At 42.8% G+C, this 27,799-nt stretch overlaps 1 protein-coding gene across 2 annotated transcripts in view; it reads left to right on the forward strand.

Annotated features, from left to right (window-relative positions):
• Cbl (Cbl proto-oncogene) overlaps window positions 1–27,799 on the forward strand; it is an 88,815-nt gene continuing 61,016 nt past the window's right edge. The window contains exons 1-3 of one of the 2 annotated variants that reach the window (XM_028783682.1): window positions 31–189; window positions 1,100–1,126; window positions 27,525–27,772. In XM_028783682.1, coding sequence (XP_028639515.1) covers window positions 82–189; window positions 1,100–1,126; window positions 27,525–27,772 — 383 coding nt within the window. In that variant the 5' untranslated portion in view covers window positions 31–81. Of the gene's footprint in view, window positions 190–1,099; window positions 1,127–27,524; window positions 27,773–27,799 lie in introns of both variants that reach the window. The other variant, XM_028783680.1, reaches the window with a different exon arrangement.

The following is a 27,799-nucleotide window of genomic DNA, read 5'->3' on the forward strand; positions in this document are numbered from 1 at the left end:
ATGGCCGGCAACGTGAAGAAGAGCTCGGGCGCCGGCGGCGGCGGCTCCGGGGGCTCGGGAGCGGGCGGCCTGATCGGGCTCATGAAGGACGCCTTCCAGCCGCACCACCACCACCACCACCTCAGCCCGCACCCTCCCTGCACGGTGGACAAGAAGATGGTGGAGAAGTGCTGGAAGCTCATGGACAAGGTGAGCGGCCTGCGGGCGCGCGCGGCGCCGGGTGGGCGTGGGCGGTGGGGCGAGCGCGAGGGCTGCCGTTGGCAGTTGGGAACGTTTGAGGTGTGGGGGAGCCAGACAAAGTGGGGGGGGGGGGGGGGGGAGGGCTGGTCACCGCGCCACCCGGGCGGAAGTGCGATGGGGGGTGCGGAGCTTGGGGATGTGGGTCGCCGAGCGGGCCCCGGAGGTGGGCCTGAGGGATGTGTGTTGGATGGATCTGCCGGCTGGGGCTCCGGGTTGGAAGAGGAGTCGCCCAGGGTCAGGAGGTGGCCGGGCTGACTGCGGTCAGGGTGAGTTTATAGGGTGTTTTTTTTTTTTCTCATTAAGATGTAGCACACAGATCAAAGAAAAGAGGTGGGTTTTTAAATGGTGGTAGGGATGGAACTTCCCTTCGCCGCTAAGGATGGCTTAAGTTTTTTGTCTTGCAAAGTGTTGGATGTAATCCGTTGCTGCTGCCGAGATAGGCACTGGTTAAACCACAAGTTCTGGTTAGAACCATTATCTTTCGAAAGGTGGACTGGCTGGGCGAGCTCAATTGCAGTCTGACTTCTACAGAACTTCCTCCTCGCACTCGGTGCTTTTCGCCGGGTTGTAGTGTTTGATTTTTTTTTTGTAACGGGCCTACCTGCTTATTATTTCAGGACCCCTTTGATAGCAGTTATAAAATCAGGTGCGGGGGTGGGCTTCCTTATGGGCTTGCCCTTTAGGTCTGTCATTCAGGAGAATCTTACTTCCTTACGGTTGTGCCTGTAGGTTGTAGTCTTGTAGTTGGCCCCAGTCCTTAAAAGTGAACACACAGTCTTGTTTTCACATTTTGTTGGAAGTCAGTGCTCTGTTTCCTTCATTTTTACCAGTTATTAATTTTTCAATATTCCTATTGCAGACAAACGTGATTAGGAGCCCCCGGCATGTAAGTGGATGGTGTTATTTCCTCCGGGGTAAATTTGGTTTTCTTTGGTTCCTCTCTGGGCCTAGGTTCCTCTTCTGTAAAGTTCTCTATGGGTTGTTTTGGACTACAAACAGCCAGTAAAATTATTACGAAGCACTTGGCCAACGGAACTGCTATATAAATACTTAATAAGTCCTGTGTGAGAATTAACACTCTTGCACTGCATACCAGTGGTTTCAGAGCCACTTTTCCAGGGCTGATTTTTTTTCCCTACATTAAGTAATTTGAATTGTGGGAGCCTCTCCTCCTTGGTCCCAATTGGTATTGCAGTTAATGGCATAAGTATGCTGATTATTTTGGTGTTGTGGGACTGACTTTATTGGAAATTAAAAAACCACCATAAAATATGGTGATATCTTGTTTTTCTTTTTAAAAATTTGTATCTTATTGTATTACTTTGGATATTTTGTGTGCATGTATGACTGTGTACCGCGTGTATACAGTGCCCTGGAGTCCATAAGATGTTAGAGCCTCTGGAACTGGAGTTGTGGATGGTTGTGAGCTACCTACCGTATGGGAGCTGGGAATTGAACCTGTGTCTTCTGCGTGAACAACAAGTGCTTTAACCACTGCACAGTCTCTCCAGGCCCAGTATACCCAAGGCTGCCTGGAGATGCCAGGAAATGAATCCTTGTTTTTGTTTGTTTGTTACTCATTTTACATCCTGCACACCACTGCCCTCCTCCTGGACATCCCCTCCCCCAACCTCCCCCTTCCCTTCTTCTCTGAGCAGGTGGGTGTCACCCCTCGGTATTCCCCAACTCTGGCACCTGAAGTCTCTGCAAGGGTATCTTTCTCTCCCACTGAAGGCAGCCAAGGAGCTATGAATTCTGGGGATGCTGCCTTTTGTGATCAGGCAGGAACCCTGAGTGACAGGGACGCCAACCCACCCACAAAACTTTTGACCCCAACATTCATCCATGTTTGTTTCTTGTGACAGGCTTTCACTATATCTCTCAGGCCAATCTGGAACTCACACCAGTCCTCCTGCCTCAGCCTGTCATGTGCTGCTTAGATCCATGCAATGACATCTTTGCAAAAATATTGTCTTTACAATCTGAGGTTTGTGGGTTTACATTTTGGAAGCTTAGCTGTTGGGGACTCCTGGTAGAGAAAAAGAGTTTCATTTCTAGTTAGTTTCCCATATAGGATGTGTGAGTGGGTTCACTGTATTGGAGTGATCCTGATTAGTGACTTCCGTAAAATAAGGAGCTTTAAAACTATGTTTCTGCTAATGACAGATAGATTATAGCTGGTCACATTCTACACAGCAGTCCAGTAAACCCTCCCTTATTCCGTTGTATGCTCTTTTTGTTTTTCGAGACAGAGTTTCTCTGTGTAGTCCTGGCTGTCCTGGAACTCACTCTGTAGACCAGGCCGGCCTCGAACTCAGAAATCCCCCTGCCTCTGCCTCCCAAGTGCCGGGATTAAAGGCGTGCGCCATCACTGCCGGGCCATCGTATGCTCTTATCACTCGAGAGTATTGAAATTTGAGTTTTTCTAGGGATGTTCAATCACTTTCAGTCTCAAAGTTTTGATTGAAACTGTTTAGATTTTGGTCATTTCAAGGACAGCAGGCTTCTAGCTTTACCATTCTAGTCTAGGAAGGCAGGATGTTTTATTCTTCAGTGCTTGTCTCTTGAGGATGGTTTCAGCAGTGTGTCCTATAACAACACTTCACTAATTGTGCTGAAATGAAAGCCCAGTCCTTTCCCAACTTAGGCCTGCAGCTTTGTACTACTTTTCAGACTTCCATTTTTTCGTAATCCTTCCGGATTGTTACTTAATATCTAGTACTTGCAAGTTGCAAGATTCCTTTACCCTTGATGTTTTGGGGTTTCTTTTTATTTTATTTTTTTAAAGATTTATTTATTTATTTAATGTATATGAGTACACTGTAGCTGTCTTTAGACCCACCAGAAGTGGGTATTTAGATCCTATTACAGATGGTTGTGAGCTACCATGTGGTTGCTAGGAATTGAACTCAGAACCTCGGGAAGAGCAGTCAGTGCTCTTAACCACTGAGCCATTTCTCCAGCCCCTTTACTTTATTTTTTAAGGTCTTTTAAGAATATACATTATTGTGGCTGGGCGGTGGTGGGGCACACCTTTAATCCCAGCACTTGGGAGGCAGAGGCAGGCGGATTTCTAGTTCGAGGCCAGCCTGGTCTACAGAGTGAGTTCCAGGACAGCCAGAACTACAGAGAGAAACCCTGTCTTGAAAAGCCAAAAAAAAAAAAAAAAAGAATATACATTATTTTGGGTGTATGTGTGTGGACTTTTTATGCATTCCATAGCCCGTGTGTGGCCATCTAAGGACAGCTTGTGGGAGTCAGTCACTACCTCCATCAAGTGAGTCCCCTCGTTACCACTTACTGCCCCTCCCCCGTCTTTAATTGGGGTCATTTTACCTTTTTGTTTCATATGTATGCATGTTTTCCCTGTGGGTATTCTGTGTATGCAGCTCATGTGTGCCTGCTGTCTATGAGAGGGGCAGGAGGAGTCCGACTCTCCTGGAACTGGAGGAACAGCCTGATGTGAACTCCGGTGCAGGTGCTGGCAACTGAACCCAGGCCTGCTGCTAAGAGTAGCCAGTGCCCTTAACTGCTGAGCTATCTCTGTGGCTCCTCATTGCATCTTTCTGACTGACGTGTGAGATTCTGTAGCTGAGTCCTGAGTCATCACTTCATCCCTGTTTTGTTCTTGTGAAGATTAGGTGTGTGTTATTCCAGCCTGCTCGTCACCAAGCTAGCCCTGGGGACCGCTGGTCTTCTCCTTCCTCCAGTTTTGGATGTCTGCTGCTGATCTAAGCTGTGGGCTCTGCTCAACACAGGCCCACGTGAGACTTAAGCTTGTTGGGAAAAAAAAAAGATGCTTGTGTTAGAATGCCCTCTAAACAAAAATAGATATGAGCACGGTTTTTGTTTGTTTGTTTTTTTTTTGGTTGTTAGCTCCCCCCCCCCTTGTTTTACCCTGTTATTGTAGTAAACATTTGCAGAATTATTTCTCTGTAAACAAGCTGGCTAGTACTTCAAAGACTAGGCAGAGAAGAGAGAATGGAAAGAAGTTTCAAATGGTCTTAACATGTAAAATTTAAATCACCAAGATATTTAATTTAGAGAGATGTAAAATGCCATTGTAAAAGTACAGCCGGAGTTGTCAGACATTTCTGGTAAAGGGAAAGATAGTAAATGTTTTGGTCTTGCTGGTTAGCATGCTTAATCCCAAATCATTTGTTGTTATTTTAAGGTTTTAAACTTAAAAAACTATTCTTAGCTTGGAGATTTTTCTGAGGAATATGCAGTCTTGCAGGCCATAATTTTCTCCTCTAAAGTGGTAGGTTCTTAGGTATCACTGTAGCCCAGGCTGTCTTAGAACCGTTGTGTAGCCCAGGCTGGCCTTGCTTGAACAGCAGCCCTCCTGTATTACAGGCAGGCATCCCATATGTAGTTTTCAGTTTTTTGAGATTAAAAGAAGTATTTTCAAATAAGGCTGGTTTGGGGGCAGTGAGACGGCTAAGCAGATAAAGGAAAGACCCTTGCTGCCTGTCGAGTTAGTCTGACGACCGACTGTTGTTTGAGCCTAGGATGCACAAGGTGGAAGGAGACCCAAGTCCTGCACGCTGTTCTTGGAACACGGCACACATACAGGCACACGTGCACACGCTCAATAATACAAATGAAGAAAGTGATTTCCTTTCCTTATGCCATCTTTCCTCGGCCCTACCTGCTCCCTGCTCCAAAAAGAACGTGGGGTAAATTAGTATATTTGGAAGTTAAATGTCTTTAGTGTTTTCACTGGACTCGTTGCCCTTCCCGCCTTCTCTCTGTTACCTCCTTCCATGCATTTGCTCGCTGAGTTCCAGGCAGGTGCTAGGTATTAGGTTCACATGCTCGCTCCGGGGGATTGGGAGTGGTAAGGGTCTCCTGAAGTGGTCTCTCCAGAGAGACCTGGGGTCTCTAAGGTTTTAAACACAAGACATAGTTGTTCTCAGTTTATCTTAGTCTCTGAGGCTCTTGGGCGTCTATCCCTGCTGGTTTTTTTTTTTTTTTTTTTAAAGATGTGCTCTAAACCTGGAACTTATATAAATCTGTCTGTCTCCATTTACCAAATGTTGGAATTAAATGCACACCACCACAGCTGGTTGGCTTTCCTCTTGAACCTCACTGTGAGTATTTTTGTTTGCACACTAGATTGACCTCCCATTTTGTATGATTCTCCTGCCTCAGGCTCCTGACGGTCACGGTTATAGCCGTACATGGGCCACCATGCCAGGCAACCTCTGAAGCTTGTACACTCCACAAGGAAAGCAGCAATAAGTTAAGGAAGCTAATCGGCTGTTACACTGTTCAGTCAGGGGATCTGTACAGTAGCAGGTACTCTGTAGGTTTTTGCTAAATTAAATTACTCATATCTAAAGGAATTAACTCAAAGGAAAAGGCCTGTGGGTGGGAATTAATTAATTAGCTGATTGATTTATTTTGCTTTGTTGTGGAAGAATTTATTTTAGCCACACTAAGTTTATTTCTTGTCAAAGCTCTTTATTGGTGTCATCCTTGTTTTATAGTTAGGGTCAGAGGTTAAATAATCTCCTAACTTGGAATCCAGGGTTAACCTATTTCCTAAGGCTTCAAAAGTTCTTCTGTTTACTTCCTTCTCAGGCATACAACAAATTCTTAATCACAGAAGCCATTACAGTGGTGCTAAAAGGGATATTTGTCAGTCACAGCACCCATAGATAATGCTGGCCTCACAAGATAGTCATGGAGCACTTACTTAACTTCATGGGACAACACGCTACTGTCGTGATGGTGCTGACACAAACCCCTCTGTGAGGGCAGTCACATAGAATTACTCCAGTGTGTGATACTTGGTAATGATGACAAATGACTGTGACTGGTTTATGTATCACGTTACTAGACTATATTTGATTATTTTAGTGTCTGTGTTCCTTCTAGTGAAAGTTAACAAATGGTATGCAGTGTCACGCTGGAAGCAGCCTTGTAGATGCTGTATTTACAGCCACTCTTACTGAGTGAAGAGTGAGCATCTTGACTAGCTATGTCATCTAGGTTTGTTTGAATAGGTACATGCTAACGTTCAAACAGCAAAATAACCTCCAGATGCATTTCTAGGAGAATCGCGATTGTGTTTACAGAGAGACCTAGGTTCTCAAGGATTCGTCTCAACCTGGCTCTCATTTGTTCTGTGTGAAGCTGTCATTCTCAGTTGGTAGTAAGGTAGTGTTTAACTAGTGCCACTCCATGAAGTCGAGGGTAGCTCCTCTCCAAGAAGTCTCACCATATGGCTTCAGCTGGAGTGGAGCTCTGGAACTCACTGTAGTTCAGGCTGGCCTTGAACTTTTCAGTCCTCTTACCCATGCCTCCCAAGTGCTGGGATGGCAGACATGTCAGCTATGCCTGGCTTCTGGCAGCTATTTTAAAGTTAGAGTTAGTGGTTCTTCAGATTATTTGTATTGGTTACTTTGTGTGGTGAACATGGATGAGTGTACACAGTATTTTCCCATTATGCTTAATTAATGTCGTCTGTGTTGGCATTTATCATTCCCAGGATAAGGGGAAGAGATGAAACAGGGACTCTTTGCTGCCAGGCTGGTTTTGAAATCCAAATGATCTTTTGCTTCACACCACTTCCTGCCCTCTCAGGTACTCGGATCGTAGGTGCATGCAGCCCTACCCAGCACTTTTTCCCATTTTTACTTTGACTTTTTTTCAAGACAAGGTTTCTATGTAACGCTAGCTGTCCTTAGAACTTGATACCAGGCTGGCCTTAAAACTCAGAGATCCTACTGCCTCTGCCTCCCCAAGTTTGGGATTAAAGGTTTGGGCCACTATTCCCAGCATATCACTTGTACCTTTTATTTTTTACATTTTTTTGATTTTAGAGAGAGGCTTACATTTCGTAGCTCAGCTTGGCCTCGAACCTTCTGATTCTTTGTCTTTCAAGTGCTGGGGCTTTAGATGTTTGCCACCATGCCTGGAAAACGTGCTCTTTTGTTTATGTGTAGGACTGCCCCAGAGGAAATGAGATTCTTCATTTACTCCACATGTATGCGATTTGAGGCAATTAAATATTTTATATGACATGTTCAAGTTTGAAAGGTCAGAAATAGGATTAAGGGCCTGGAGAGATGGCTTAGTGGTTAAGAGCACTGGCTGCTGTGTCCCAGGACAGGAGTTTGAGTCCCATCACACACATGTCTTTAACTTTATCTGATGTCCTTTTCTGGCCACCATGGCACTAGGCATGCACTCTGTACACAGGTGAATAGGCAGGCAAAACATTTGTACATACAAGATAAAAAATATTTTAAAGTAGGTTTAAATCAAGGCTATACTTTTTGATGGCTCTTACTATAGAAAAATTTGCTTTTGATGTGTGGTTAGCTGGCTCTGTACATACAATAATAAAGTGGTAAATCATGATCACATTGGTCCCTGAGTCTTTCCCCTTAGAATTCATGTTGTATTCAAACATAAACTGTGAAAAAAATTATTTCCTTAATGATTAACCTGGAACATTCAAAGAAAAGCAGATTGAGTTTTAGTTTGAAAACAGAGCCTAAATTTTAATCACGGTTTCTAAAGAGGTTGTTAATTCTGATGTCCATTAGGTTTGTTAGGAGGGGGATTGTAACAAGCAAGTCATTGTGAAGTGTTTTCGTGATTAGCACATTTTGTGCTGGAAGGAAATAGGTGGGAGTTGTCGGCTGGGAGCACTGGAGAGCTGCCCCAAGCTGTCCCCCAGTGTGCCTTCCCACAGCAGCTTCCAAAAAGGGGAGAGGGTTCTAATAACGACATTTGTGTCATGTCCCTGGAGACGCAGGCACAGCTGAGAGCGGTGGCGTCACTACTTACACATGGCCGTCAGAGTCAACAGCGATGGGCTGGGACTGTAGCTCACTCAGTGTGTTCACTCAGCAGTGTGCTCACTCAGCATGCTCAAAGTCTTGGGGTCCACCAGGGATGGGGTGGCGGTGTGGGGACAGGACATGATAGCAGTGGTAACACAGGACTCAGGAGTGACTCTGGATCTTTTTACTCTGGATCTTTTGGAATGGCTGATGCCAGAGGACCTGAACTTACTGATGACTGGCTCCGATTCCTCCAGGTTTGGTCTGCATGGAAGGCAACTTTGAACAAGGCTAACCTGCTGGTGCCGCATTGAGTAGGATAGGGTCCACATTTTTTGTTTTTGTTTAATTTTAGGGATAGGATCTTATGTAGCCCAGGCTGGCCTCACACTTTGAGCAGTCCTTCCACTGAGCTCTCGAGTGTTAGGTTTCTAGGCGTCGAGGTACCATCCTCAGGACTGCTTCCTTCCTTAGATCTGTGTTGAACAGCTGTGTGGCTCTATAGCACTTTTTTGAGAGAGAAAAATAGAACTGATGAATCATAAAAATGCATAGAAGAAAATGTAGAAGTCCTCGTTACTCTCACACTCCTAATGAACACCCTCTCTAGAAGTATCTAGAGTTCATCCACCTCTCTAGAAGTATCTAGAATTCATTCCCCTCCCCCCCATCCTGTTTCCCAAGTGGCTCTAAGAGATTTGCCAGAGAGCATCATATTTGAGACATTTACTGCATTTATTGACTTATAAACAGTAAAGATTTTAGCATTTGGTTCCTTTTATTTTTCTCCTCTTCTAGTACTGGAGATGAAAACCAACGTTTCGAGAATACTGTGTAAATCCTGTCTAGCCGAAGATTTACTCCAGACCAACAGTGACACCACACAGGATCAGTAATTAGTCATTCTTTATATCTTGGAGTCGTTTATAATTTCCCATCTTTTTTATAACTCAAGAATCTTAAAATACTGTGTCTAATAGCTTAATGTACTAAACTTTTTTTTTTTTTTAATAAGTCTTTCTGTTTGTAACTGTGTGTGTGCATGTGCTTGCAGGTCAGAGGCAAGCCTAGGGGGTCATTCATTCCTCAGACTCTTTCCACCTTTTCTTACCTTCTGGAACTGGCCTTGTAGGCTAGGCTAGTTATCTTACACAATCCCAGATAGCCCCAGGTACTTCCTCTTTCTTCCTGCCCAGTGCTGGGATTACCCCTACGTGACATTACACCTGTTTTTGTTGTTGATGTTCTCAATGTGGATTTTGGTGGCTTGAATTAGGTCTTCATGCTTGCAAGGTAAGCACTGTACCAACTGAGCTGCAGTTCCTTTCCTGATTTTCAAGTGGCTCTCGAACTGGTGGACTGGTGAACTAGTGCTCCTCAAAGTTTAAACAGGCGTTTAGAGGGCTTGTTAATGGGAGAATCTGGTAGGTCTGGGGTGGGGCCTGGGAGGGGGGTTGTTAATGGGAGAATCTGGTAGGTCTGGGGTGGGGCCTGGACTCTGCATTCCTGACCCCACAGTCTAGTTGGCCTAAGGATCACACTTGATGTAGCAAGACTCTATACCACAGTTGCTTTTATTTAGAAAAGCTTGATTTATTTATTTATTTTTCTTTTTGTTTTTGTTTTTTTTTCTTTTAGGTTTTTCAAGACAGGGTTTCTCTGTATAGTCCTGGCTGTCCTGGAACTTACTCTGTAGAGCAGGCCGGCCTCGAACTCAGAAATCCGCCTGCCTCTGCCTCCCAAGTGCTGGGATTAAAGGCATGCACCACCACTGCCCAGCAAATTTTCTTTTACAAATTTGCTACATTTCTGAGGTTTTCCCATGTCTTCATGTCTCTAAAAAAGCTTTCAACAGACTGTGTGAAATTTTATGATATGGGTAAATTTGTTTAGTCTCTGCTTCCTGAGTTGTGGGATTTAAGATGTATACTACCACGTCTGGCTATTTTTAGGTTTTAATATAGGGAACAGTTTCTGTCTTGACATAAGGTTTCACATTTAGAGGTAGCCTTAAAACACTGGCTCTTGCCTCCAGTTCCTAGGCACTGGGATTAGAAGTGTAAGCTACCACTCCTGACCACGTTTCTAAGAATTTTTTTTATCTTTTTAACTTTAAATTTTTTTTTGTTTGTGTTTGTGTGTCAGTATGAGTACATGCTTGTGTATGTTGTATGTTATATGTTTACACACAAACACATAAATACACACACATGTACACATGCCCATTCATCTTTAATTCCAGGAAGCAGAGGCAAGCGGATCTCTGTGAGTTCAGAGCCAGTCTGCACAGAGTGAGTTCTAGGACAGTCAGAGCTATGTAGAAAGACCCTGTGTCAACAACAACAACAAAAAAAAGATGGGGGCTGGAGAGATGGCTGGGGGCTAATTAAGCTGATTGGCTGCTCTTCCAGAGAACCTGGGTTCAATTCCAATTCCTGTTCTGGGGGACCTGACACCCTCACACAGACATACATGCAGTCAAAACATGAATATATATAGAAAATTTAAAAAATTATTAAAAAAAACAGTACACACACATATTTCTACATGTACACACGTGTGTTGGCACTTTTTTATTTTTTATTTTTTGGTTTTTCGAGACAGGGTTTCTCTGTATAGCCCAGGCTGTCCTGGAACTCACTCTGTAGACCAGGCTGGCCTCAAACTCAGAAATCTGCCTGCCTCTGCCTCCCAAGTGCTAGGATTAAAAGCTTGCGCCACTACCACCGGGCAGTGTTGACACTTTTTTACAGTCACAGTTTTATCAAATGGAAACTCGCACCCAAGTGTTGGAGAGTGAAGATAGTTCAGTACTCACATTTAACAGTCGTGATGTGTGTGAGTGTGGAATGGGCTCTGAGGACTCTCTCAGCGATCTTGAGCCAGACTTAATTCCTGAGGAGACAAGAGGATTGGGAATAGAACTTCTTTAGTGCCCTAATCTGAAGTTGCTTTTTGAGAGCATCCAAAAGGTTTGCTAATGTTCCTTAATCTCTCCTTTGTGTTAGCATTTGGCTTGAAAAGTTACACTGATTAATTCTGCATAGTTATGTTTTTCTCTTTAAAAGTAGAGTATGTATAAAAACTTAACCGTAAATACTTTTTGAGCCTCAGAACGTATTTTTTTCAGGTGCTGTGATAAGTGAAATGGATGAGTTTTAGTGGTGGTGTGTGGTAACATGCTGCTGGGTAGCACTGGACAAGAACAGAGAGTTAGCATACAAGAGCCCAAGCAGAGCTCTGATCGATCAACACTGGAGGATGGTAGTTAGAAGAAAGGCTTCTTCCTTTGGGCCCTAAATTATCTCGTGATAGTAGGTTTTTATGGAAAGTGTAAGTTGCAGATTTGTTTCTGGAAAATGGTCTTCAGTTCTTTTTTTTTTTTTTTAAAGCTTCTCTATGTATTTACACTTGTAAAACTGTTCAGTCTTCTCTGGTTCTGAGAGGGTAGGGCTGTGTTTTTGAGATAGGTCCATTCACACTGTAAGCCTCTCTCCATCTCCCTGGTGCTGGGTTACTGGGTTACAGGTTGTGCTCTGCCATGCCAGCTTTCTATCATGTGAAGTTTCTGTGGATTTTATTTTTATTTTTTTGTAAAAACCACTTATTTTTACTTACGTGTATATATGTGTGTGTGTGTGTGAGTGCAGGTGACATGAGAGCCAGAGGCACGGGATTCTCCTGCAGTTGAAGTTACAGGTAGTTGTGTGCTGGGAATTGAACTCCTGTCCTCTACCAGAACAGTAAGCGCTCTTTACCGCGGAGCCACCTCCCTAACCGTTTATTTCTTTTTGTGAGAGTCTCTTATAGTTGAGGTGGCCTTGAAATCTCGGTCTTCCTGCTTTTGCCCTCCCAAGTGCAGGGATTACAGTCCATGGATGTGCTAACCTTGGCTAACATAGCCAAGCCTGGCTATCATATTTTAATAGACAGTAGAAATCGACCTAATGCTTACATTTACAAACAAAAATTGATGTTAAAAAAGATGAGTATCTGCCCATTTTAATGTCTATATACTTACTGTCTAAAGCCACCAGATGAGACCCTGGACTGGCCTTTCCTACTGTGTCTCCTGTACTTGTGAGCAAGATTGTTTCAAAACCGTAGCCGAGTTTTACATTTCTGTACTGTGTATAACTCCACTTAAGAAACATTTGTTTTTGTAGTGTAGCAATGTGTTCCTTAAAAAGTGTGCATGTGTTTGTGGGTGCATGCGGAGGTCAGGACAGCTTTTGGGAGCTGGGTTTGGCTTTCCTCCCTGTTGAGGCAGTCTCGTTTCTCCTGTGCTTCGAACTCTAGACCAGCTGGTCTAGGAGCCTTGGGCAGTTCTCGTCTCTCTCTCCCATCTTGCTGTTAAGAACACCAGGATTAGAGGCAGAGACAGGCGGATTTCTGAGTTTGAGGCCAGCCTGGTCTACAGAGTGAGTTCCAGGACAGCCAGGGCTACACAGAGAAACCCTGTCTTGAAAAAACCAGAACACCAGGATTACAGAGCGCAGCACTGAAGCTAACTTTTCATGTGGGCTCCAGGGATGGAACTCGGATCAACACACTTGTATGCCAAGCATTTTACCTGCTGAGCCATCTCTCTGGCTCTGAAAGTTTTATTCATTTTACAGAAAAGCTTGTAAATGAAACATGTCTTATAGGGAACTGAAGGCGGTGGGGAGTGGTGAAAAGGGCTTTACTCACAAATCCGAGACACAGGATCTGAGCCCAGTACCCATGGAAGGAGCTGGGCACTGTGGTACTTGTAGTTCCAGTGCTGCGGTGGGCAGACAGGAGGATCCCTGACACTGCCAGCCAGCCTAGCCTACTTGGAGAGTGAGACCCAGACCAGTAGGAGACTGTCTCAAAGAAGGCTGTCTGAGGCTGTCCTGGCTTCCACGTGTGTATTATGTACACACATAGTGCATACATTTAAAAAATGCTGTCACTGGACAGTGGTGGCGCACGCCTTTAATCCCAGCACTTGGGAGACAGAGGCCAGCCTGGTCTACAGAGTGAGTTCCAGGACAGCCAGGGCTACAGAGAGAAACCCTGTCTCGAAAAACAAAACAAAAGAAAACAAAACAAAAAAAAACCCTGCTGTTATGGGCAGGTTGAATTTTATGGAGAAAAAACATTTATTTAAAAAATTATTTTGAGTAAGTATTGTAACACAGAATATTTTCAGAATATTTGAGTGCTAAACATTTGTTTTGAGAACCAGGGATACAGTTAAGAAGACAACAAATAAAAGCACTTGCCCTTAGAAAACAGGCTTGGATATACCTTTTCTGTCTAGTTGGAAATGTAAATTCCTGACTGGTGGAGAAACTCATATTTAGAACAAAAGTAGGCACTGTTCTCTGGGGCTTCTCACTTTATAAAAATACAGTGACTTTTAAAAACTTACTAGTTGTGTCTGTGCGAGAGCACACACATGTGCATGCACACCCTGTATCATACATGTAGGGGTCAGGTGGCAGCTTCTCTTCTCCCACCATGTGGGTTCCAGGCTTGCAGGTTTCTTTCCCATCTGAGCCATCTTGTTGCCCCCACCCCCAGATGTAGCAGTTTTTAAGCATGGTGTTCCTTCTCTCTGTTGTGATCATAGCGGTTTCCAGTGTTTTCTGTCTATTGACTATTGAGCCTTGGCAGAAGCAGAGAGAAGGGAAGCCAGTCAGAAGCTGTTATGATGGAGCATGTGGCAGCTGTACAAAGACATTGTTGGGTTTCTAGAGCTAAGCACGTGACGTTGACATTGTTCTGAGGGACTCTAAATATATAGCTAGAAATTATAAAAGACAGCCACTTTTGGAGGATATATAAAATAAAATTTACCAAATAGAGGGTAAGGCTAAGCAGAAATTTTTCTTATCCTTCAGGGCTTCTTGTTTGTTTTTAAAAAGACAGCGTCTTGCTATATTCTGGGCTCACTTGGTACTCACTGTGAGCCCAGATCGGCCTCAGGCTTGTCAAAATTCTCTTGCCTCAGCCTCCCAGGTTCTGAGTTTACAGGAGTATGCCACTAACACCCAGCGCTTTTAGGAAAATCAGAATTCTTTTTCTTTCAGAAATATGCTAGTTTGTTTCTCTTTTGTGGTTTTTCGAGACAGGGTTTCTCTGTGTAGCCCTGGCTGTCCTGGAACTCACGCTGTAGACCAGGCTAGCCTCGAACTCTCGAACTCAGAAATCCGCCTGCCTCTGCCTCCCAAGTGCTGGGATTAAAGGCGTGCGCCACCACCGCCCGGCTCTTTCAGAAATATTTTGATGAATGATTTTTTTTTTTTTTTTTAAATTGAGACAGGGTCTCTCTTTGTAGTCCTGACTGTCCTGGAACTCACTGGGTAGGTCTAGCTAGCCTTGAACTCACAGAGACCTGCCTGCCTCTGCCTGCTGTGGTTAAAGGTGTGGGGCCTCCATGCGGGGCTCTGTAAATGACTTTTAAAGCCCAGTAGTGTGCATTTGTGCCTAGGAGGTTGGTTAACTGACTGCCAGTGAAAAATTGTCTAAATCATAGAGGCTCTGATGTGTGTTAACTGTTCACTTGAATTATTCATGGAGGACCTTTTTGGAACTCCTTTTAAAAGGCTGCAAATGCTTAGGCCATTTTCCTTCCTTGGAGAGTACATTAACATTAAGAATACACCTACCTCTGTTTTCTTTACGGTCACGTTAATGCTCTGTAGTGGAGGATTTGGAGTTTAGTGGAATGCTGATTTTCCTGCTGATGCAGTGATTCATCTCAAAAACATTTTGGAAAAAGCAGATGTTTAATCTTCAAACCTTTTTATAAGGTCATATTTTAATAAAGGACAAATAACATCTGAGAAGTACATTGTATGGGACTGGAGAGATGGTTCATTGGTTAAAAGCACTTGCTGGGTTTTGCCGAGCACTTGGGTTTGGTTCTCAGCACCCACGTGGTGGCTCACAACTGTCTGTAACTCCAGAGTCAGTGCTTCCAAGGCCTTGGATGCCTGTGGTACATGTACATTCATGCCGATAAAACACTCACACATAAAAGAGTCTTTGTTTTTTAAAGTGCATCATACAAGTTTTAAAATGCACATTGAGTATTTTGGAAGCCAAGAATGATGGCTCCTCCTCAGTCTTGTAAATCCCAGTGTGAGGCAGGAGAATTATTACAAGTTTGACTCTGGGGTACAGAGTGAGATTCCAATTCAAAACAAAGCAAAAAAAAGTAAAGAATAAAAAATAAAAAATAAAAATAAAAAAGCAAAGAATTTTATAGATTTTTGTGTTGAGGTATGAAGCTGTCTGGTTTTAGTTCATTTTCAGTAAATACATTGTATATTGATTGTAGGCTGGGCATTCTGTGTAATGCCAGAGAAATTTTAGTTTAAATTTTTTTTTTTTATTAAGGAACATGTATCTTCCCACCAACCCTAAAGATGATAGGTATATACTACATTTTAACTTCAACTTTAATAAGAAATATGCTAATAAATATCTTTTTGAAAGGTGTGTGTGTGTACCCAAATAAACCAAAAGGTAATTTCAAATTCTCCTGGAGATGGAGTTACAGGCAAGCTTGGGGGTAAGAACTGAACTCCAGGCCGGGCGGTGGTGGCGCACGCCTTTAATCCCAGCACTTGGGAGGCAGAGGCAGACGGATTTCTGAGTTCAAGGCCAGCCTGGTCTACAGAGTGAGTTCCAGGACAGCCAGGGTTACACAGAGAAACCCTGTCTCGAAAGAAAGAAGGAAAAAAAAAAAAGGGAACTGAATTCCAGTCCTTTGAAGAAGCAAGCCCTCGTAAGCAGTGAGCTACGTCTCATGCCACACAGTGTAAAGTAGGAAGAATGTATGAGTACTCGGGTATATATATAAATGTATGTGTCTTTTTCTCATTGTCTACTTGTATTTACATGTATGTCTGTGCGTGTGTCTGTGTGACATGCGTACAGGGGCCCATGGAGGCCAGAAGAAGGATTCAATCCCTTGGAGCTGGAGTTACAGGGATTCAGTACTGATGTGGGTACTGGACACTGGCCTCTGGTTGTGCAAGAGCAGCAAGTATTTTTAAGTGCTGAGCCGTCTCTCCAGCCCTAACGTGAATGACTTTGCTGTTGTTAGTGTTCTAATTTAGGTTCTGTGTACGAGGGAGTTTTTGGCTTAAATGTATGTGTGTGTATCCTGTGCATGCCGCAAGCCCACAGAGTTTAGAGGAGGGCTTCAGATTCTCTGGTTGTTAGCCAAAATATAGGTGCTGGGAACTGAACCTGGGTCTTTTGTAAGAACATCAATTAGTAGTCTTAAGCCCCGAGCCATCTCCATCTTCAGTCCCCCAATGTTGTGAATATTTTTGGTTAAACCGTGTACTTGGCTTGATTTTTTCCCCCCTTCCTGTTTTTTGTTTTGTATTTGTTTTGTTTGAGACAGGATCTCACAATGACGTCCAGGCTATCCTGGGACTTGTGTATATTAGGATGACCTCAAACTCACAGAGCTCTCTACCTGCCTCTGGAATTAAAGGCATGAGTCACCACTACTCCTGTCTTGGCTTCTTTTTTTTTTCCTCTTTTTGGTTTTTCGAGACAGGGTTTCTCTGTGTAGTCCTGGCTGTCCTGGAACTCACTCTGTAGACCAGCCTGGCCTCGAACTCAGAAATCCGCCTGCCTCTGCCTCCCAAGTGCTGAGATTAAAGGTGTGCACCACCACTGCCCGGCCCTGTCTTGGCTTCTATCTTTGAAAGGGTCAGTGCTTTTGCAGAGGGTTGGTTTCCCTGTTCTTGTTTTACCTATAGTATTTTGCCTCTGTCTTGGTTTCTGTAGACTGTAGGACTGAGAAGGTAGCTGGCACAGGCCAGGGCAGTAGGATTAACGTTAATGGCTTCTGGGAGTCAGCAAACGGTGATGTGAAGTCTGTCATTTTGCCTTTTGCCTATATTTTTATTTTAATGCACAAACTGTTAAACTCCTGAATACATGCAATCATGGAGAGGCTAAAAGACAGGTTTGGTATGCTACTTAAATTGGAATGCAGCAACAGTTCACCAGTACAGTCGTACTGCTGGTCAGGTAGGGGTGTGTGTGTGTGTGTGTGTATGTATGTGTGTGTGTAGTTTTGTTTTGAAATAGGATCTAGTTATACCCTAAGCTGGCTTTGGACTCCTGATCCTGTTAAGTCTAAGCTTCTCCTGATGTACACCACCTCGTTTACCTGACTTCTAGTCTAGTTTCCTGAGTCAATGCAACTGCGGTTCATGCCATTGCTCCTAGCGACCACTGTGTCCTCCTCTTAGGTCTCCAGGTGAGGTTGTGTGGAAATGGGAGGGGACCTATATACATCACATGCTTACTTCATTGGTAGTCGGGAGGGCCCTTCACCCACAGTTTATGAGACAGGTTTTATTTCTTTATAGTTAAGAGTATTGAGGCCCAGAGCTTGAGTTTATTCAAGGTAAATGACTGACGCCGAGTATTTTGATATGGTTGGTTGATAGAATCTTAATAAATACTTAAAATGATTTAGTCCTTTTAAAAGCTAATTGAAAACCTAAGTTTAGCCTTTGTCTTATCTCCTAAGCAATTCCTAAGCAAGTCCATAAATTTCTTAATTGCACTTAGTGCCTTGTTGGCTGCACTTTAATCTAATTGACCTTTGCATCCTTCATAGTCCTCAGGTAAGTCTCAGCTCATTGGTACCTCAGGACTGTGGAGGTAGGTGTCTTGTCGGCTGTTCTGCGGATTTTACAGACTGGACTTTTCCCTGGCATTTCAGCTCTCGGCATAAACATCACTTCATGGAGACCTGCTGTAACGCACCCACCCAGCACTTCATTATATTATCCTTCTTAACTGCCCAGAACCCAGTATTTCCTTTGTTGACAACCCTCCTCCCCACCCCACCCCACGCCTGATAACTTCTATCGGATTCAGGGACCTTTTCTTTGCACTTCCTTTCCCAGAATGACATATATATTGCGAAAAATTGAAACAATCGGGCTCAGTTTAACTGCCTCTGTGTCTGTGCATACACTTCTGCTGTCTAAACTCAGTGTTCCCCCTTCTTTCAGTTTTAGGAGGTGTCTGTCTGTTTAGATAGTGTGGTCCTTCTGACCCACATTTCAGGTTTCATTCTTATTGTTTTACCAGAAGCTTGTTATTGTTCTCTTTCTTTGTTCTCCGTGTGAAACATGTACAGCTTCCTCTGAAAACAGAAACCTGCTCTGGGGATGGCTCAGTTGATAGCGCTTGTCTAGTGTCTATGATGATTCAGGTTCTGTCCCACACGATACACAGGGAAGCACACAGGGAACGGTGTGACATGCCGTGACAGTGGCCCAGACAAAGTTTTCAGTCACAAAGCTTTTGTGTTTGGTCTTTGTTGAATCCTTTCCTTCAATTGGCACATAAAAATAATACATATTTATGGCATATGCTAAGTTACAGGTTGCTTAACATCAGTTTCCTCGCTACCATACTTTAGGGTGCTACCATGTAACAATTTTTATTATTATAAAGTATATTCTGAGTTGTCATCAACTTTACAATAAGGTTTTGGAATGTAACATAACTTGGGAATCATTTGTTTTGTTAATATGAAATTTTAACTGTTGAGCTCAGAATATAGTGGTGTTCTGAATGGAGCCCTTTTTTCCTGGCTAAGTTGTTCCTTTTTTTAGTACTTCATAGAATGAACAGCTTGCAGAAGTAATGTTAAAATACTTATGCATCGAGTTGGGAGTGGTGGGACACGCCTTTAATCCCAGCATTCCTAGCTCTATTAGAGGCCAGTGGATCCCTGTGAGTTCAAGGACAGCCAAGGCTACACACAGAGAAACCCTGTTGGAAAAAATAAAATAAAAAATATTTATGTATCTTTATTTGCTAGCCTTATACAGGGCTATTTTCCAAGAGTATACCAGAAATGATCTGCTGCTATATATTTAGTGTACATATTAAAGGGATAGTTTTACAGCCTATGTATTGTGTTTTCACTTGAAGAGCCCATGATGGTTGGCTATTGGATTTTTGTTTGTTTGTTTGTTTTTATGGAGTCAGCATTTTTATATAACCCAGCTTGGCCGGGAATTATTTGCTTCTTTCTGCCCCTGAGTATTGGCGTTATACTGGGAGTATTCTAGGTGTGTGCTGTCACACCTAGCAGCTGGGATCTATTTTAAGGAAACATGTCTAAGCACGTGTATCACCTTGATACTTGTAGTCATGAAGGGTTGAAAACAGTATAATTCAAGTAAAGTGGATAGCTAAGATATATTTATTGAATGAATAGTTTAGACATCACAAAAGCATTTATAACGTGCTTTGGGGACACAAGGTCTTTCTGCAAGAAATCTTGAGTTCCGTCCTAGTGCTTCCTTCCCTTCTCTCTTCACCCCTTATTCTTCCTCTTCCTCCCTTTTTTTGTTTCTTGAGACAGAGTCTTATCCCAGGCTGGCCTTGAACTCTTGATCCATCTACTTCCACTTATAGGAGTGTGCCACTACATCCAGATAGTAATCCAGATATTTACTTTATTTTACATTTTCTTTTTGCAGTTTTATAATTTCAACACTCAGTGGTTAGTTCTCTGTACTGACTGTAGTTTTTGTTTGGTTTGGTTTTTGTTGTTGTTGTTTTAGCGGTAATGGGGATGTAGATTAGCCACGTATCTAGATCTTTTGGGGTGAATCCTTCTGTGTTTTCTGGACAACTCCATTATCACTCCTTGTGGTCCAGACAGCTTTGTGGAGCCCGGTATTTTTGTCAATATCTGAAGGCCCCCGTCTTCCTCATTTCTGGATTTCCCGCCTTGTTTAAACTATGCTTTGTAGTCCAGGCAGGCCTTGAGCTTGAAGCAGGCCTTCGACAGACTTCTGACCTCTGCTGTTATAGACACAAGCCACCGCTCTTAAACTAATGTGTTTCTAACCAGCGACACCGACAGCAAAGTTGGAAGAAACAGAGCATTTATCTAGGCCAGTAGTTCTCAACCTGTGGGGTGTGACCCCTTTGAGGGCCACATAGATATCCTGCATATCAGATATTTACATTATAATTCTTAGTCGTATCAAAATTAGAGTTATGAAATAGCGATGAAAATATTTTATGGTTGTGGGGATCTCCACAACATGAGGAACTGTATTAAAGGGTCACAGCATTAGGAAGGTTGAGAGCCACTGATTTAGGCAGTGAGAAAATTTAAGGTTAAGCTCTGAAAGACGAAGCAAGCTCTGAGAACTGAGTCTTGTGTTGAGGAGGACAAAACACAGGAAAGGGCCTGGGAAACACTGGGTCGGCTTCCACAAGACCTGAATTTTAGGAATAAGAATGAAACAGAAGTATATCAGTTTTTATAGGGAAGGAAATCCAGCCTTTACTCTGCTACTCTGTATTGGATTAAGATGTTCTAGGATTCCTGATGTTGGTAGTGTGGCTGCCTGCTAAAAGGAGAAATAATCGTTTTTGAATAGCAGTATCCACAGTCAAATTGCTTATAATTTACACAGCAGCCAGCATTTAATGAACAAAAAATAACTAGATATATGAGAAGATGCAACTGAAGACCAGTAGGAGACATTGACTATAGAAACAGGATACAGAAATTACCAGTCAGGGACTTGAAATATACCTATTATTCATGTGTTACAAAAATAAAAAAAATAACTTGCAAGGTCTTTTGTGTGTATAGACCTAAGCCTTGCACATAGGTTGTACAATGTTTCAGCACTGAACTATGTCCCCAGCGGTAAATTGATTTTTTTTTGTAAGAATTGTGAAATGATATAGGATCCTAGAACTAAAAACACAGAAACTGGTTATTAACTGTTCATGGGTACTACTAGCCAGATGGTTCCATGTAGGTACATCACTTGACAGGAAGCCTGGTAACTTGAGCTGAAGAATTGGATCCCTGAGACCCACATGATGGAGAGAGCCCAATCTGGAAAGTTCTCTGACCTCTATAAACATGCTATGGCTACACTAGTGTAGTAGAAAACTTTAAGTCAGTGGGTAGATTTAGGAGCATAAATTAGGCTGAAGAAAGAAGTAGAACGTAAGTCAAGGAAAATTCCACCCTGAGGTGCTGAGACAAAAAAATGGGAAGTCGTAAGTATACATCATTCAAGTCCAGAAGAGTTCTGAGAAAGAAAAAGATTCTACCAAGAAGTTGTCTGGGAAGTCTCTTAATAAAAACCACAAAACTACAAATTAGGGAAACTTTATCAGCATCAAGCAGAAAAATACAAAGCAAACACGAGCTATTACATTATAATATACATTATAATGTAGCACTGCTGAAAGCTGTTCTGGGAAGTTGGTTAATTCCTAGGGAGACATGCACAAGCATCTACTCATTCCAAATGGGGAACCGGCAAAATCCAACATGGTAATCCAACGAGTTGGTGTGTAGTTTAATTTTATGTGTTTGAGTGTTTTGCCTGCATGTATATCTGTGCACCACCTGTGTGTTTGGTGCCTGTGGAGGCTGGAGAGCGTGCCCACAGGAAATGGGGTTACAGAGGAGTATGAGCTGCTCTGTGGGTCCTGGGAGTCTAAAGGGAGACTCTCTAGAAGAGCAACCAGTGCTCTTAACCACTGAGCCGTCTTTTTAGTCCCAAACAAGTAAATTTTATTGGAGTCACTTACAAGAGTGTGGGTGAAGAATTGCTTAGAGAAGCAGAAATGACTCAAAGATACCTATATCACCAAAGCCCACCCCAGCGTGGGTGGCAGCTTACAAAATCTGGATGTCTGCAGGTAGCTCAATAGATTGGCGATATTCTTTCTTGGTAGCTCAGTTGGTGGGCCTCTGCCTCTTATAGACATCTCTCCGCAGTTTATATATGCTGGGGAGGAGGTCCCAGTAAATTTGGTCATTTTCAGAGACTTCCTGAAGCCTTTGAGTTATCTTCTTTCATTTAACAATTTTTTTGTTTTAGTTTTCTGTTGTTTTGTTTTTGTTTTTGAGGTGGTAACTCAGGAAGGCCTAACTTGAGATATTCCTGTCTCTGCTTTGCGGGTATTGAGATTATGGGTATGCATAACCATTCTTGGTCAATGCCATTCATTTTAAATGGCAATTTAAATTGTTTTAAAATTATTTATAGCCGGGCGGTGGTGGCGCACGCCTTTAATCCCAGCACTTGGGAGGCAGAGGCAGGCGGATTTCTGAGTTCGAGAGTTCGAGGCTAGCCTGGTCTACAGAGTGAGTTCCAGGACAGCCAGGACTACACAGAGAAACCCTGTCTCGAAAAACCAAACCAAAACCAAAAAAAAAAAAAAAAAAACCCTAAAATTATTTATAAAGTACTTAGGAGTTCTGGTTGGGATTTTACTGATTTATTACTTTGAAAAAGTAACAAACAGACACACACACACACACAAAATCAAGGTCTTACTATGAAACACTGGCTGGCCTGGAACACACAGAAATTAGCCTACCTCTACTGGGATTAAATGTGTGTCCCACTATATCTAACCAAGGGGTGGTGTTAATATGCCCATCTGTAATCCAGATTAATTAATTACTGGATTAATTACTGGATTAATATTATTTTTAATATTTACATAGTTTAATATTTTTAATGTTTTTTAAAATCAATTATTGGCTTTCTTTTCACGGACAGTTACATATCCATAAAGTACATTTTTGTTTGCTTTTGTTTTTTGAGACAGGGTTTCACTGTGTCCTGGATCTTGCTCTGTACTCCAGGCTGGCCTGCAGTTCAGAGATCTTGCCTGTCTCTGCCTCCTGAGGGCTGGGATTAATGGCATGTGCCACCGCTGTCCAGCTTACATTTGTTGATTTTTATTTTTGAAAATTTAAAATTTGGGCTGGAGAGCTGTTTCAGTTTTTAAGAACATTTGTTTTTACAGAGGACCAGGGTCCTGTTCCAAGTACTCACATGGTGGCTCACACCCTTCTGTACCTCCAGCTCCAGGAGATCTCATGCCTTCTAAACTGCACATCAGCACAAACATATACACATGTAACTAAAATAAAAATATAATTAAAAAACAATATGGCCGTCTAAACTACACCTACACACACACACACACACACACACACACACACACACACACACGAACACTCATGGTACTTTTCTGTTGCTGTGATACCATGACCAAAGGCAACTTAAAGAAGAGAGGATTTTTTCTTACGGATCCAGAGGGATGAGAGTTCACCATGGGTGGGGCAGAGAGATGACAGTAAGTGGCAGGAATAAGATAAGAGATGGAAAGCAGAGAGACCAAACTGGAAGTTGGGCACAGTGATATACTCTCAAAGCACACCCCAGTAATGTATTTCTCTAGCAAGGGTACGCCTCCTAAACCTCCCCAGACAGCACCACTGACTGGGGACTCCACGTGTTGAAATACCTGGGCTTTGTAAGGGGCAGTTCTCATTCAGACCACCAGTGATTGTGTGCAGGTGTGGGTGTAGGCACGCACATGCCACACTGCCTGTGTGACGGTCAGCAGACATGCTACGGGAACTAGTTCTCTTTCCATGTGTACTCTGGGGATGGAACTTAGTTGTCAGGCTCCATGTCAAGCGCCGTCACTCACAGAGCAGCCCTGTAGGCTCTAGATGGCCATTCTTTTTTTGTTTTGTTTTGTTTTTGGTTTTTCAAGACAGGGTTTCTCTGTGTAGCCCTGGCTATCCTGGAACTCACTCTGTCACTCTGTAGACCAGGCTGGCCTCGAACTCAGAAATCCACCTGCCTCTGCCTCCCAAGTGCTGGGATTAGAAGTGTGCACCACCACTGCCCAGCTAGATGGCCATTCTTTGGATATTAATGTGATCATATATATATGCATATGTATTATATGCATGTGTACATGTATATGTAGGTGTAGTGTATATATTTTCTTTGTTGTTTTTAGCAGAATGGGTTTCATTATGACATCTTCTGTAGGCATAAATTTTTTGCAATCTACTTTTAATAAGGGTTCAACCTCTTCTCTAGTCTACCACTCAGCAGAGGTAGTGGAAGAGAAAAGTTATCAAGATATGGGGGAAGTGGACCTGTTCAGCAATAGTTCTTTGGGGGTGAGCTCGATCCTCTTTGGCAGCATTTCAGTCAGTAACAAACACCAAATATGACTCAGCAGCTTCAGTCTAGCCCTCTAGGCAGGCAGACACCATGCACGAACTAGCAGCTGTAGTTCAATCCTGAAGAAACCGAAAGGCTCACCAACCAGCCTGAGGTAAGGACGTGAAAGCAGCAAGCTGTCACAGGAACCTCATGAGCAGTTCTTCTGCAAGTTTCTCTCAGGCGTCACCACTAGTAGAGATCAACAACCCTATGTAAGGGGAACCAGTACATATGTGTTGTTAGGGAAGAATAGCAAGGCGAAGCAAACCAAACCAAACCAGTGCTCAATAGCAGTCTCCCACCGACTGTGTGGTCATATTTACACTCCTTTGTCAAGCGTCCTTTCACATGTTTGCTGTAGCCAAACATCCTTTCCCCTGTGTCTGCTTCAGGAAAACACCCTTTCTTTCGACTTGTGTGCCCCAGCAAAACATCATTTGACATAACTGGCTTTCAAACTAGAAGTTTCCACTTCGTCTTCATGTGTGTTTTTCTTGTTTAGACTAATTTTGAGAGAGGTATTTGAAGAAAAAAAAAAAACACAAAATGCCAGACGGTGGTGGCGCACGTCTTTAATCCTAGCACTTGGGAGACAGAGGCAGGAGGTTTCTGAGTTCGAGGCCAGCCTGGTCTACAGAGTGAGTTCCAGGACAGCCAGGACTACACAGAGAAACCCTGTCTCGAAAAAACAAAGAAAAAAAGAAGAAGAAAAAAAAGAGAGAGGCATTCATGATGCAGTTAGGCTAATGTATTCTCATTGCTATTGTAGTAAATGCACCCTAATGTACGTATCTATAATACATGCGTGTGGTTATGAGGATAGCACCCATGCTCTATATTGATACGTGGGTTATTCCAGTTTTTGTGATGATCTTGTTCTACAGGCTTTTTTGTTTGTTTGTTTGTGTTTTCCAGACAGGGTTTATCCATGTAGCCCTTGCTGTCCTGGAATTCTCTCTGTAGACCAGACAGGCCTTGAACTCACAGAGATTTGTCTACTTTTGCCTCCTGAGTGCTGGAATTAAAGGCGTGTGGCACCACTGCCCAGCAGTCTGCACATTCTTGATGTGTATCCTAGTATAGTTTTCTAGGCATGGAACTTTGTGTTCATAGTGTACAACTTTCTAAAGTTTATGTATTAAAAACTTTTTTTTTTTTTTTTGCTTGTTTTGAAACAAGGTCTCTTCGCTTTCTTGCTGGCCTAGAACTAACTATGTAGACTGGGCTGGCCTGGAACTCACTGAAATGGGCCTGTCACCTCCTGGGTGATGGTATTAAAGAGTACCACTATATCCAGCTCATAGTATGGAAAGTTTCAATCTGACAGTATTGCTGAGCTGTTTCCATGTTGTTTGTGTCAGTTTAGGTTGTTCTGGGTAGAATGTGCTTTTTGCTACATTTTCTTGCCGTTGGTTGGTATGGCTAAATATTTGTGTGACATGGCTAGTTATTTGTCTGATTGTGATTGTAGGGTTTTCAGTCTAAGGTGAAGATTGTGGTTGGGCACCATCTTGTGTCTTTTGTTACTGATACTATCTTTTGTGAGGCTCCTGTTTTACGTCTTGATGGCTTGTATATTGGAGGTCTTTCTTAATGACCTGTAGGTGTTGTTTATCTAGCCTGCATAGATTTGTTTGGATATATGCTCTGGATATGTATATGCTGAGGTATCTTCTGGCTTTTTAATGATGTTACTGTTCGTATGTTGTCTTTCTTATGTCTTTCATGTTTATTTTTTAGTTAGGGTCTTCTGGAGCCTGCTGACTGCTCATGATCCTCCTCCAGCAAAGCCCTACATGCTGGGATTTATAGACTTGTACCAACACGCCCAGATTTTTTATAATTTCTTTTTTTTCTTTTTGGTTTTTCGAGACAGGGTTTCTCTGTATAGCCCTGGCTGTCCTGGAACTCACTCTGTAGACCAGGCTGGCCTCGAACTCAGAAATCCGCCTGCCTCTACCTCCTAAATGCTGGGATTAAAGGCGTGCGCCACCACCGCCCGGCTATAATTTCTTGTTAAACAGAAGTTATTTCTTTTTCTTTGCCTCTCTCCACTTTTGAAGTAGTAGAATTTAGATAATATTTTCCTTTATGGTCTATCGTTTTCATGAGTCTTTTTAAGGAAAGCCTTTTTTTTTTCTCTCATGAAGTCATGAAGCTAGTTTTCCTGTACTATAAAGCTCTCTAGATTTGCCTTCCTTATTCAGTATTCCATTACGGATACTCGATTATTCTAACAATTCTATTTTTTTTTTAAATATTTATTTATTTATTTTATTGATGAGTACACTGTAGCTGTCTTCAGACACACCAGAAGAGGGCATCCAATCTCATTACGGATGGTTGTGAGCCACCATGTGGTTGCTGGGATTTGAACTCAGGACCTCTGGAAGAGCAGTCAGTACTCTTAACCACTGAGCCATCTCTCCAGCCCAATTCTATTTTTTTACACATGAGACTTCCTTGATACAAATGGACAATTTGTGCACAATCCATGTCTGTGTGGTCTCTTTCTGAACTTTTTGTCTAGTATTGTCTTTTCCAGACACAGGAAGTACTGGCATAGACTAGTCAGTAGGAATAAATACAGATAACCAGTTTTTGTAAGAAGTAGAAGATGGACGACCATTTAGAAGATTGTTATGTTGTATTTATAGTATAGATTTAATTTTGAGTCTAGTGGCACACTGAGGTAATCCTGGCACTTGAGAGATGAAGGCAAGGAGGATAGCCTCTGCTACAAGAGACATCAAAAAAGCAGAAGCAGGGGCTAAAGAGGAAACTTAGGAGTTAGAAGCAGGAGCTGCCCTGGTGGACCTGGGTCTGATTCCCAGCACCCATATGTTGGCTGTGACTCCAGTTCCAGTGGACCTGACTTCCTGGCCTCCGTGGGTACTGTCACACACACTGTACACAGACATATGTGCAAGCAAAACACCCAGACACATAACATAAAAATAAAGTGATAAAAAAAATCCAAAAACAAATGAGCAAAATCTAGTTTTAAAAGAGACATACCTACTTAAAATATAAGATCTCAGAAAGTTTGAAAGTAAGAGATGGGAAAAAGAAGCAAAATCTGAGAATTGTGGATTTATTCATAAAAGTTTGGTCCAGCAAAGTGGCTCATAACTGGCTATTACTGTAGTCCTGGCTCTCTTCTGGATTCTGTGGGCACCTGCACTCACATGCACGTGTTCCAACCCATGCACACACACACATATAACTTAAGTAAGTCAGGAAGCCCCTCTCTTTGTAGGAGGGCCACGAGGACAGAATAATTGCCTATGGCATTGGGTTATAGGTCATTCCTTGTCCTCATGTGTCTTTCATATTTATGCAAGCAGCACATATTTCATAGCTCATGAGGTAACAAGGAACGTTGTCCTTAAGGTCCTGAGTAACAGTCTTTCTTTCCCCTTTGTTGCAGGTAGTGCGGTTGTGTCAAAATCCAAAGCTGGCACTCAAGAACAGCCCGCCATATATCCTAGACCTGCTGCCTGACACCTACCAGCATCTCCGCACTGTCTTGTCAAGATATGAGGGGAAGATGGAGACGCTTGGAGAAAATGAATATTTCAGGGTGTTCATGGAGAACCTGATGAAGAAAACAAAACAGACTATCAGCCTCTTCAAGGAGGGAAAAGAAAGAATGTATGAGGAGAATTCCCAGCCTAGGTAATGGAGACATACCACACAAATATT

This window comes from Grammomys surdaster, unplaced genomic scaffold (genome assembly GCF_004785775.1).
Source record: "Grammomys surdaster isolate TR1022 unplaced genomic scaffold, NIH_TR_1.0 1164, whole genome shotgun sequence".
Classification (NCBI taxonomy): domain Eukaryota; kingdom Metazoa; phylum Chordata; class Mammalia; order Rodentia; family Muridae; genus Grammomys; species Grammomys surdaster.